Raw genomic sequence first — 12,231 nt, 5'->3', positions numbered from 1 at the left:
ATCACATTTCACACCACTGCTTCAGTATGTTGATTCCCATTGACCTGGTTAGCTGATAATTAAAGCTAACGTCACCGATAGTCTATGGTACAAGAAATGGACTATGAGATCATGTTTTACCAGATGAGTTCAGTACCTTGCTTTGTTCGTACTTGTCTCCGGGCTGTGAATGTTCATACCCTGTGCTGCCGTTGGAGGTAGATATCTTCAGGGGTGGGAGAGAGGGATTACGGCTTGTAGCCTTCAAAGGCTTCTCAGACCCTACTGGAACAGAAGAATAGGGTCTGCTGTTGGGCTGAGAGACCCTACCGGTCTGGGGCCTCAGCACTGCTGAGCTACTTTCTTTGCGTTGGTACTCTATGGGAGACTGTAGCGCTGCAAAAGAGGACAAGAATTAGTGATATGCTTTCAGTGACATTGAAAAGGGATGTAGGGAGTGTATGGGGTGACTCAATTGGAGCAGATACATAAATTGCAAAACAAACAGGCACAGAAAAGGCCACCTATGGAAGCACATGGCATGTTCACAGCTAGACAGGATGCAAGCGTGTCACGCTGTACTGTGCATGAACTGAACGCAGCAGTCCATGCTACTGGGAGGAACAGCTTCTCTAACGAGCACAGTGGGCTAACTCATTTGCCATTCACAGTACATGTAATTGCACTCAGTTTCTTTGAAATTGCACAAATGAAGTATCAGAAAAATAATCCTGAAAAAAAAGTCTGAATAAGAGATGTACAGCTTTTTTATACTGAATTTTGCTTATCATCAGGAAACACAGATTAAGACCCATAAATCTCATTTGTGTATTCCCATGAGAGCTCAGCTACTAAATTATCTTCAAATATGCTGCACTGAAACTTTTCTCCTTATGTACTTTCTGTATTAATTACTTTGGCTCAAAGAAACCAGTGGAGATGACCAGCAAGTTAGGAAGTATAGATGGTACAACGATATCAATCCCAGCAGCCCTGACCTCTCCAGAAAACACCCAAAAAGCAATATTAAACAGTTTCACAAGCCTTTAAAAAAGACTGCTTGTGAAAGAGTACATTTTGTAGTCCTGGATAGAGCTTACACTCTGGGAAAAGGAAGGACAAAAATACCAGATGGTGAAGAATTTGATATGTTTGGAGGAGAAGGGACAAGGGCTGGGACTCACATGGGATGTGAAAGAGATTTACTAGGCTCAGACTCCCATCCCCAGACCTATGGGTTTGTTTTCTGCATGTCATGTGGCTTTAATGGCTGATTTATAGGCAGTTAATGCTGTGTACATGCACCAGACTAAACCTACTGGAATGCGGAGAGACTAGTCTAGCAGGAGGCAGACAGGAGGACATAATATCACAGCATCGCCCAGCCAGGGAACCACAACAGAAGGAATGTCTTTCCCAACAAGAGGAAAAGGAAAGACAAACAGAAAGGCTCAGCACCACACAACATACTCTCTAATGTTCCCCTTCCAGAGAAAGGCAGGGCTGGTCTAACAAGAAACCACTTGATACTAGAGAACAAGAGACTGAAAAAATCAACACGGCCAGACCACTGTTTTCTTCAGAAGCACACATTTTAACGTAGACCTGTAGCAATCTGGAAGATGAATTGGCTCAAAAGCCTATGCAGTGACCTTTGCCACAGAAGTGACTCGTGTTTCTGCCACAGGGACTACCCACTTCACTCGCTTACCTCAACAGCCGCTGAAAATGCTTTGGTCCTGCTGCAGATCAGCCATTGAGGAGGAGGAGGGTTGGGGACATCTTTGACAGTGATTTTGACAGTGACATTTTTCTAGTATATACAGCAGATTAGGCTGCAAGATCTTTAGCAATAAGGCCTGAATTAGTACTCCTCTATCTTGAAACAATACATCCTAACCTGTGCCTTTAAAGGGTGCTCAGCTTGGAGCCCACTGGTGGCTACTAATTCCACAGTTAACTATGACAGTGATGTCTGGCCTCCTATTCAACATCTGTTAGTATTCTTTCAGGCTTCTGGCAAAAATCAATGTTCGTGTACTTCCTCTCTCAAAAAAAAAAAAAGCACACAACAACAACAAAAAACAACCAACCCTCATAAAACATGATAAAAAAAGTTACATATCAATGGCATTTTTCCTAAGAAATACATCCATTGGTGACATATTTTCTTTATCCATTGGTGACATATTTTCTTTACACTTTGATTCTTAAAAGCAGAAGTAGAGAGCAGTCACTACAGGCAATCATTTGCTGCACAGTCTGTTTCTCAAGCTTAGCAGCATTTGTTATTCCAAGGGAAAATATGAAAAGCTTGAATATCACAGTGCAATTGCACCAAGTTTTACGTTTACAAACTGACTACGCAAATGCTATGGTTTGTGCATGGTGCCTTACTCTCTAGGGCTTCCCAGTTAAAGACAGAAAATCAGAGACAGCTTGGGTAAGAACTCACAGGGAATATCTTGTTATTAAGTTTACATAGCATTGGCTCAGTGTGGATTTAATATGATTTTAAGGACAGAAAACATCCGCTTTAATGAAATGCAAAGCTAAAGAACGTATTTAAAGATTAGTCAGCCTCAATGAGATTACCTCCTAAAAGCCACTTAAATTGTTCTAAACTGGACAAGCTCTACTGGATACAATATCACTTTCTTGGATCTTATTTATAGGTTTAAAGTAAATCCTTAAGCTTGTGTTTTAATATAAATCTATTTTTACTTCTAGCTTTACAGATACTGAGTATTTTTCCTAACCCATCACGCTCCTTGCTGACCTCACAGAACAGAGGCTAAACAGGGGCTATGAAGATGTTTCAGTAGAAAAAGGGACTCACAGGGAAGTAATTCCTGGTAGGACAGGGCGGGGAGGGAGAGGTGGGGAAGGAAAGACAGACATGGAAGGGACACATAGACACTACTGCAGTGGTTTTGGAGTCCTCACTAGGTTTACAGAAAAATTTCTGTAGCTGAGCGTTACTGGAACTTACTTTTATTCCAATAAGCCCTCATTCAAAGTCAACTGCACTGATGCAAAACCTGCAAGTTTTGGTATCAGCCAGTCAGACAGGAGAATTCAAGCTGCTCATCTTACCAATCTCTTCAAGGAATCATTTTACGGTGACTATATGAGGTTCTTTCAATTCCGAGTCATGAAAATCAAACATCAAGCTTTGGAATCACATGAAACACTCTCTTCTCAGCTCAGCCATAGTTTTCAAACTTCCACAAACATCCTTTGTAACCCTTTCCTATTTAACTTTTGAGAAGTAAAACTATGCTAAATTCAAATTAACACACATATATATATATATACACATACACACACACACACACACACAACTCCACAATGAAGAAAAGAGAAGTTTTGTTTGGATGTGAATTGAAAGAGACTCTTCAGATTTTGCAACAAAAAAATCCACAAACAGAACACCCCAGATCTAACAACTTGTGCCAAGCCAAAATATTTTGATTCAAGCTAGTAAATTTCTTTATAGACCATGTATTGAGTTTTTAAATATCGAATGCTTTTTAATTTAATTTTATTTTTTTTAAATAAGCTGTTTTGAAATGAATAGTACAAAACAATTTTGAAATGAATAGTACAAAACAATTCTGGAAGCTTCCAAAGAAATAATTCCCACTTTCTTGCTTCCAAACAAACAAAAAGAGATACTATTTTTAATTTTTGACTCTAGTCCTGGTTGCTTCTCTTTCCTTTACCCAATTGTGAGCATGAACAAACTGAAATTGTTAACTGAATGGTTCCTTTTTATTTTCAAAATCTACACTTTTGTTGATCATGGATGCATTATTATTTTTTAAGTAGAAAGACTATTTTAATTTGAAATAGTATTTCAAACAACCCTGCATCTACTCTTAAAGCAGAGCTGACATTTTGAAAAGAGCTCCTGTAGTTACCAGGAGAAACAAGCCCAGATGTTTCCTTGCCCTCTCTTTTTGTTGTTGTTGTTATTGCAAGCAGTTGCTGCCCCATGGAGTTTAGTATGGGGGTGGATGGATGGTGAGGCAGCCTTCATCCCACCTCATATCCTCAGTTTGTAGCACATGGTGACATTAAATAAGAGGCTCCTGGGGATATGACTTGCTCTGACTACGTTGCAGATACTGTGTTGATACAATGGCATCCTGGTTTTGACGTGGTCTTGGGAAGGGGTGAGATTTAAAGCCTCTTTACAGAATGGAAAGCAGCAGGTGATACAGCCTTGCATTTTTAAAGGATCTTGCATGAAAGTACCACCACAGCATGTAACTGGGGGGCTTGAGATCTGAACACGAACCTGACTGATGCAGCAGGTCAACCACACAGCAACCCACCACCAAGATGCCAAAATCAGCCCACAAGACACCACTAATCGAGGCAGGCCAGAATGACCTGCAGTCTTTAATGCAGGAGGGAGCTCCAGCAGCCTCCGGCGTGGGCTCCAGGGCAACCCAGCAGTTCATCACAGGCTTGCTCCATCCTCTTTCACCATCCCACTCAGCTGACCTGGCATGCAGGACTGAGACCTCTGCACAGGGTTACTGAGGTGGTCTCTTTGAACACCAGCTGTCACTTATGACAACTTCTTGCATGTACCGGGCTCTCATTTTCTCCATGGGATTTTCCTTATGAAAAATAAGTTGCTGAATGTTTTCCTTACAGAGGGACCAAAGTTGCAAAGATTTAGAGTCACATTAGCATCACAGTTTGGGAAACATCACAAAGACCATGTACATACCATTTAGGAAATCTCTTTGTGTGTCCAGAACCTGGTTGATGTCCTGTACCCAAGCTTGCTGAATTTCTGGATTAGCTGCCTGTAAAATAACTCTCTCTGATGTTTCCCGGCTCATCAGAGCAAACTTGCAAGGATCATTGTCCACATTTTCTTCAATGATAAGGTAGTTCATCTGAAATAAGCCAAGGTAAGCTTGTGTTACATGGAGTATGATTTAGCATTACTCAAGAATCAGAATAAAATTGTTGTGAGAAGTTCCTGACAATAATTGAGTCCAATAACAGACTGTAAGATTATAATCAGAAGAACTTGTCTCATAGATTTAGGCAGATATATCTTAAGCTGAAATATGATGCTTAATAGAGCTGTTACAGATGTACCAGACATCCATCTGCCTTGTCTTCAATTACAATTTCTATTTTAAGGTGACACAGACTTGACTGATGTGCTAAAAAGTTACTGTGACACAAAAACATAATTAAACTGTTCCTATTACGATGTTAATAAGGTCTATCATTCCCCCAATTTAAATGAGTTTACATTTCTTATCCTCCATGGGAAGAAAGTCTCAGTCTTTAGACTATTTTAAGACTGGAATGGACACTGTACAGGGATATACCAAAAAAAAGAGCAATTCTCCACAGATGCTGCAACGGATCTTATTTCTAGAGGATTACACCATCATCTGCGTGCAATCACTTCTCTTGACTGTAGACACAGATACTCTTCCTGGAAATCTCATGGATGGCAATTTCAGCTGCTGTCCTATAGGGTACCTTGTCCTTGTGAGGTATCTGAGTAAGCCTACTCTTAACTTTGAATTCTCCTGAGTTATTCACATCTGTGATAGTAAACAAGAATAGGCTGGCATATCCTTTCTGCTTTAGAGGGCAATTTGGGGTTACTATAATGGAATCATGACAAGTTAATTTACAAGATAGTGACTGAAACACCCATCCATGAGACTTCACAAGTTAGTCCCATGCAGGCAAAAAAAAAAAAATCACAAAAAAATACCAACCCACAAACCAAAAAAGGTGGGTCCTCACTGTTAAAGAGAGACAGCTCTGAAGACTAAGATCATTACATCCCTCTAGGTCTCTCTCCTGCTGCTCCGAACGTCATTCAAGGTATGGAGAAATTTACCCCACATCTGAATGCTGTCCAGCACACAAACTGCAAGACAGAAGGAGCCTCTTCCCTCTCTTCTGAGGGTCCCTGTGGAGTTAGTGGGACAGGCAGAAACTCTTCTGACATGAAGGCAAGGAAGGGGGTGGACAGTGAGCCTGGCCAGTGCCTCCTCTGAGCTCTTGCTCTTCTGGCTGACAGCCAAAGCAAGCAAGTCAATCCTGGTATGACTCTAAGAAAAGGACTTGCAGGTCAGAGTCCCACACCTACTGTTTGTGTCTCGGGGAGACGCATTTACCAAGGCTACCCACGAAGGTATTTTGAAACCTTGAAAGGTATCCAACTGAGAAATGTCCGAGAAGGGATGTGCTATTTCTGAATGCCAACTTAAAAAAGGGCTCTTTGCTAATGTAGGACATCACGATGAAGCTTCTGTCATGGCCTGAGCGTGACAGACCTTGGAGAAAAGTATTTGGGAACCTAATCTCCCTGGCAGACCTGAATGGCTCCATCTGAAGTCATATGCACTTCTTACTCTAACAGAGAGGCCTCAGTGCTCAGCAGTGGCTGTGACACAGCGGAATGAAATGAGACCTCTGGTGCTGGCGAGGTTCTTCTGCTGTGTGGGAGGATGTGCTCAGCAGAGAAACAGCCCACATCTCTCAGGGAGTGTCTCCCAGGAAGCTGGACAAGCGTGACCAAGGACAGTACCGAAGCATTGCAATGGCCCACGTGCCATAAGATGGCTAGGCAGCTTGATAATTGCTGCAAAGATAGCAAGGTAGCAAAGAAAGCAGGTAAGAGCCAATACAGGGAATGGTCCTATCCCTGTAGGAAGGCACGAGAGCAAAGCAGAGGCAGCCAGAAGCTGAAGCAGGGGCTGGGAGCAGGCTGGGAGTGCTTTCGGTGCACAGACGCCCTGCTGCAGTGGGGGAGATGCACATGGAGCCACGGGGGATCCCACATTTGCTGCAGGCACAGAAGAACGAGCTGTTTGCCAAATGGAAGAAAACAGGGAGTGGAAAATTGTCACACAGAAATTTTAAAGCAACTCAGGCACTGGGAACAGCATTATGTTCATAAGCTGTTTAACTAGAAAAGCAACCCATACCCTTGAGGCAAGCTAATTTTATTGACATTAGAAGAGATTTATTTTTCTCTCTTTATCTACAATATACAATTCAGGAATTGTTTCCTGCAGATAAAAGCTTCATTGTTATACATACAATAAACTGAAGCAAAAATGATTTACATTATTTCTATCTCCAACTTTAATCATGATTTAAATCAGCAGCAGGATAAAACCAAAGCTGATCATCTAAATTAAGATTAATGTTTATTTGTACACTTCAGGTTTTTCCGTTATAACTTATTACTTGGTTGGAAACTATGAAATACAGCGACTTGCAAAGGATATGCTTTTCAGTAAATGCTGCAGTTTCTGTCAGCCAAGAAGATGCCTATTATCTATTGTTTATTATCATAGATCATACGGTTAATATGCATTATTTTCCCTGGCATTGTTCTCTTCTGTTTCATATTAATGCACCATTTAAATTTTAGTGCAAACACATTCATTCTCCCACTCCTTATTTTAACTATGTCTTTGGAAAGGAAATCAATCCCAGACTGGTTTATCACCTTTGAATAATCAAGACATTCAGATAAACCAGTGACTTTGCTGTTTCTGCAGCCACAGCAAAGGCTGTTCTACTGAAAGAGGTGTAGCACACATTCACCCTCAGCTACCATTTCAGAAGGGAATTCTGCACTTATTAAACAAACATAAAAACCCCTGAAAAAACAAACAAACAAAAACAAACATGTTTTCCCTGGTTACTTTCAGTTTTTACTTTTAATCCCAATCCCATACTCTAGAAAGATTTTTTTAAAAATAAAATTAAATTTCTTAAAACTTTCTTGATAGTTCAGCTAGTTTTGTAATTCCTCTTCACTACATTTTTATTACTGTGTGTATTTTTGTTTGCTTTTGACATAGTTCTGTCTCGTGCAACACTCACATTTGCACTAAGAGCCCTGTCCCCATTAGGAAGGGTATTTCCAGTAATGTCACATCCAGGCTTAATATTGACTTACAGTTAGACGAGTGTTTTGTTTACCCCACCTTTTATAATCATGCTTAAAAGCAACTATTATACACTTACTTTGACTACTGCAGGCTTTGTAGCACTATTTGCTAGCTTAGAGCTATGAATGTCAGAGGCCCTGCCCTGGCTGTGCTTCCTCTAAAAATCACCCAGTAAATTTAGACAACCTGTGGTTTATTTAGTGTCGTTGGTCTTAAATGGCTTCTGATGTACTGAAAAGTAAATGCAAGTGTTTTCTGCAAATTGTTGTCCAGCTATGGCAGGACAGACCTGACTCACAGTACAGAAAATTGATAAGATTTCCCTATGTGACAATCAAATAGGATAAACATCTCCCACTCCGTTTCTTACCTTTATGCTTTTCTTGAACATGTAGCCTGGTGTTAAAGATCCTTTCCTAAGCAGTTCACTGAAGATAACTATTTGCTCAAAGAGAAACACCCTACGTTCCTTTGGTCGGGACTGAACTCCAGAATCCTGCTCGGTCACATAGAAGGTGTCCTGCTGCAGCAGCTTGCCTTGAGCTGTCAGCTTGCCCTGAGAAGCAGACAAGGCACCAGTGTTACAGATCCCAACCCAGTATGGTCCCTTGAGATGATCTGCTCTATTTCATGCAGTCCACATTTTTCAAGCAGAGATGAATTCATTTGAGACATATCCCCTCTAATTTATTAAAGCAGCAATCTTTTAAATCAAGAATTCAGTTTAAGGAAAATAATACAAGTTTTCTTTACTGTCATCGCCATCATATGTACATATAAAACCAAAAGCAAGTAGACTGTTTTTGTACTTAATTTCAAACACTGTTCCCATTAAGTAATTTGCTACTGTAGTGCCTTGGATTCCCTCTGGTCATGTGTTCATCTCCCCCAAACCAGAAGTGAAAGACGCAATCTCTGAAGGTGCAAAACAGGACCTACCTGTTTGCAGGAATGCCGTGATGTATAACAAGGTATGAGAAACTTAAACTTCATTTTGGAGATAAGACATCTCACTGGGTCTGCCAAAGACTACACTGGCTTAGTTACAAATCCCAAGCTGTAACCTGTGGGGTTATAACTCATGAGTCCCCTCCTGGATGTTGCCAAACTCGGAGGAAGCTGTTGATGTTAATGTTAGGTGACCTTACTAACAGGCAGAGCGGTCTGGTTCAATGTTTATTTTGCTCTGACAACAGAGATAAGAAGTCTAATTCGGGCTTGCAGAAGCTTTCACAGACCTCACATTTTGAAGAAACAATAGCTTGATTGTTACAAGTTTAGAATGACACTTTCAAAACCTCACCAAAGGATGCTGCTCACCACCACAGAGAGAGCACTAGATAAACAGCCTGGGATGGGGCTGATTGTAGAGACAATCACAGAAAGATAAAACACCTTTCCTAGCCTGGTCGTTATTAAAGCAGAACGTACCTCAAAGCCCTGGAGGCGACCCAGGTTCATCATATCATTGCAACGTTTCGGTACAAGGCACATTAATTCAACTGCTTTCTGTTAAAGAAAACAAAGGTTGTATTGGTACAAGGAAGTCAGAGGGTCCCTAAAAGAGAAGCGTCAAACAATGGACTCCAACAGCATAATCACTGCTAAAAATTATTCACGTTGAGGCCCTCGTGTACTGAACATTTACAGTAATATCTAAAAGAGGACCGTGCCTTCATCTTTTCTTCTGACTGAAGCTAAAGAGAAACATCACATTTGGAATATCAGCAGGATCTTCAATCATTGTCAAAGGACTACTGGGGTTTGCATTTCTGCATATAAAGTGCCATTAGACAATGCAGTATCACTGTCCAGGCCATGAAAACATACCTCTATATCCGAGCACTCCAGCCCAGCTTTTTCACTGTACCGCAGGAAGTCCTAGGGAAAGCACAAAGGTTTGCATTAAGGCACTTCAGAAAGAGAAGAGAGAAGATGTCAGTTTTAAAAAAGAAAAAGTGTATTTAGCATGTGAGTTTCTGAGAAGGAACTTGCTAATATTAATGAATACACGTTCAGAAGTTGCTGAATGTTATGACCACTTTGTAGATATGGAAAAGGGGTGTGGATGGTTGCTGAAAATACCACAAGAAAAGGACAAAGCTGGGATTAGCCCTCGGGAATGCTGACTTGGTCCTTGTCTTAAGCCACAGGACCACACACGCTTGAGGAATTTTCTTTTCCTTTTGGCATTTCAGGGAACATGTTGCTGTCTCTTCACAAGTGTGCAGTTACCAAACTGTGGGCTGATGGCAGCCTGCTTGAGACTAGTTCAAAAGAGAGAAGAAACCACCTCAGAGCCCCGGTACTGCTGGAAATTACAGTGTATGGTCCAGACATGCCTAATTTTGGATGTTACCTTGAGACCCCTAAGGATGAATATTCAGAAATGCTGAGTAATTGGCATAGTGAATAAAGTCAGCAGAAGCCATAGTGGTCAGACTCCTTAGGGAAAAAATTACCATCGACTCTCCAGACCAGAATATTGTGGAAATATGTTTTGCATGCTAATTTGAAGAGAGATATTCAGCAATGAGATATTCTGAGACATTCAGAATAAATAGTGACATACCATTCAGCACCAAAAAATGGGTTTATTAATAGTCTCGTATGCATTTACTGCAATTTAAAAAATTCGAATGCAAGTTTGCTTTGAAATTTTAGAGGATGAAAAATTCTATTTGAAATTTATTTTCCTATAAAAATATTCCAACAGAAAATTATTTTAAAGAAATCTGATTATCATCAATTACAAACTACTCCCATAGAGATGGGACCCTGCTGCTTTCTGGACATTTTTCACAGGATGCTACCATTGTATGCCCACATATAAACATTCTTTCTTCCTAATCTGATGAAGTTATTCTTCAATTAAAACTAAGGCTGATTTAAAGTAACAGTGTCTAGTACAAGATCCAAACTGCACCTTTCCACTCACCTTGAGAAGAAGCTGATATTTAGTTATTCTTTGAATGGGTTTGATCAGAAAATCACTGATGGTTAGCCGTTGGTTTATTTCCTGTTGAACCTCCTAAAAATTGAGGATTAAAAAACAATTGCAAACAAGCACAGAGTAAGGCAGAGATAAAATGTCTCCACAGAGACTTATTTCTACAGAAAGCTGATCTGTTCTTAATCTTTTGTTTGCAAAAGGGTACTTTAGAGGATTTAAAAATCTGGCATAGCCTATTTAAGCAGGGACTGGGTAAAAGTCATGACCGAGCTGGAAGACATTTGAAAGCACAAGATTCCTTCCCACTTTGAGCTGACCAAGCAGGGCTGCAAGGTCTGGAGACTGCTCTCTCCAATGCGGCAGGGTTTTTCCCACAAACAAGTCCTACAGAACACGCCTTGTGCCCTTGGGTGAAACAAAATATCTTCCCATTGTTAAACAAGCTTCTTTCACATTAATATCTAAATGTGTCTAGTCCCACAGATTTCTTGAAACAACATTATTGGAAATTTACGAGAGGCACCACCCAGCTCCAACAACTTTCACCTCCTCCCTTGTTTGTAGGCTACAGATTAAAAAGTCTGTTTTATTTTGGACAGAACTCAGTTGTGGCACTCTGAAGACGACAGACAGTGCGCACTGGATCAAGTATGTATTAGAAATTAACATTAGAAATTGAGACAAAATGAACTTTTCTTCCCTGTAGCAGAGAATTTAGCAGCATGCATAATACCAACATGGTCAGGAGTTTGTTTTAGACAAACCTCACGAGTTACAGAATGGTCTATTTTACTAGGACTCACAGCTGTAAGTAGCAATAATGGATAATGAGCCACGCTTACCTCAAAATATGCCTCATACTCAGCTACTATGTATTCAGACCGTGGCTTATTTTGGCAATACACCACATACATGTGTAATCGACGCTCCTGTGAAAACAAGATGCAGAGCAGCCTGGTGAGATATTGGCTACTGTTCTGTCCTGCTATTAAAAGCCGGCAGATAATTGCTAAAATGTTCTGATAGGTCATCTTTCTTTTTAGTTTAACCAAAGATTTAGTTTCCTGAAGTGGAGAAGCAAATTGATAACTGGTTCTGTTTCCCACTTCTGCCCCTTAGGCAAGGGAAGTTTCCATGGGGGAAGCCGGTTAATTGAGAGAACAATTTTTCCCCAAAAATAAGAAGTCTGCAAGAAGATGGTGACTAATGTTTCAGGGAAACCCATCTGCTCACTGAAGATGAATAATGATGTTTAAATTAAGTTTAGACATGTAAAAATATCAAGACAATACAAGCAGATGCTTCTGGAAAGGAGTTATTACACTTTAAATGACGATT

The 12,231-nt window shown here is 40.5% G+C and overlaps 1 protein-coding gene across 20 annotated transcripts in view; it reads right to left on the bottom strand.

The window, feature by feature from the left end:
• The window catches only part of KALRN (kalirin RhoGEF kinase), a 504,304-nt gene that overhangs the window by 28,036 nt on the left and 464,037 nt on the right, over positions 1 to 12,231 (bottom strand). For all 20 annotated transcript variants that reach the window (XM_068687540.1, XM_068687542.1, XM_068687541.1 and 17 more), the window contains 7 exons: positions 11,736 to 11,822; positions 10,879 to 10,971; positions 9,771 to 9,821; positions 9,372 to 9,449; positions 8,311 to 8,496; positions 4,724 to 4,895; positions 137 to 375 (listed from right to left, as the gene is read on the bottom strand). In XM_068687540.1, coding sequence (XP_068543641.1) covers positions 137 to 375; positions 4,724 to 4,895; positions 8,311 to 8,496; positions 9,372 to 9,449; positions 9,771 to 9,821; positions 10,879 to 10,971; positions 11,736 to 11,822 — 906 coding nt within the window. The remainder of the gene's footprint in view (positions 1 to 136; positions 376 to 4,723; positions 4,896 to 8,310; positions 8,497 to 9,371; positions 9,450 to 9,770; positions 9,822 to 10,878; positions 10,972 to 11,735; positions 11,823 to 12,231) is intronic.

This window comes from Anas acuta, chromosome 6 (genome assembly GCF_963932015.1).
Source record: "Anas acuta chromosome 6, bAnaAcu1.1, whole genome shotgun sequence".
NCBI classification, from domain to species: Eukaryota; Metazoa; Chordata; class Aves; order Anseriformes; family Anatidae; genus Anas; species Anas acuta.
Note: the sequence above shows the minus strand (reverse complement) of the source record. Positions and strands in the feature narration are given on the sequence as shown.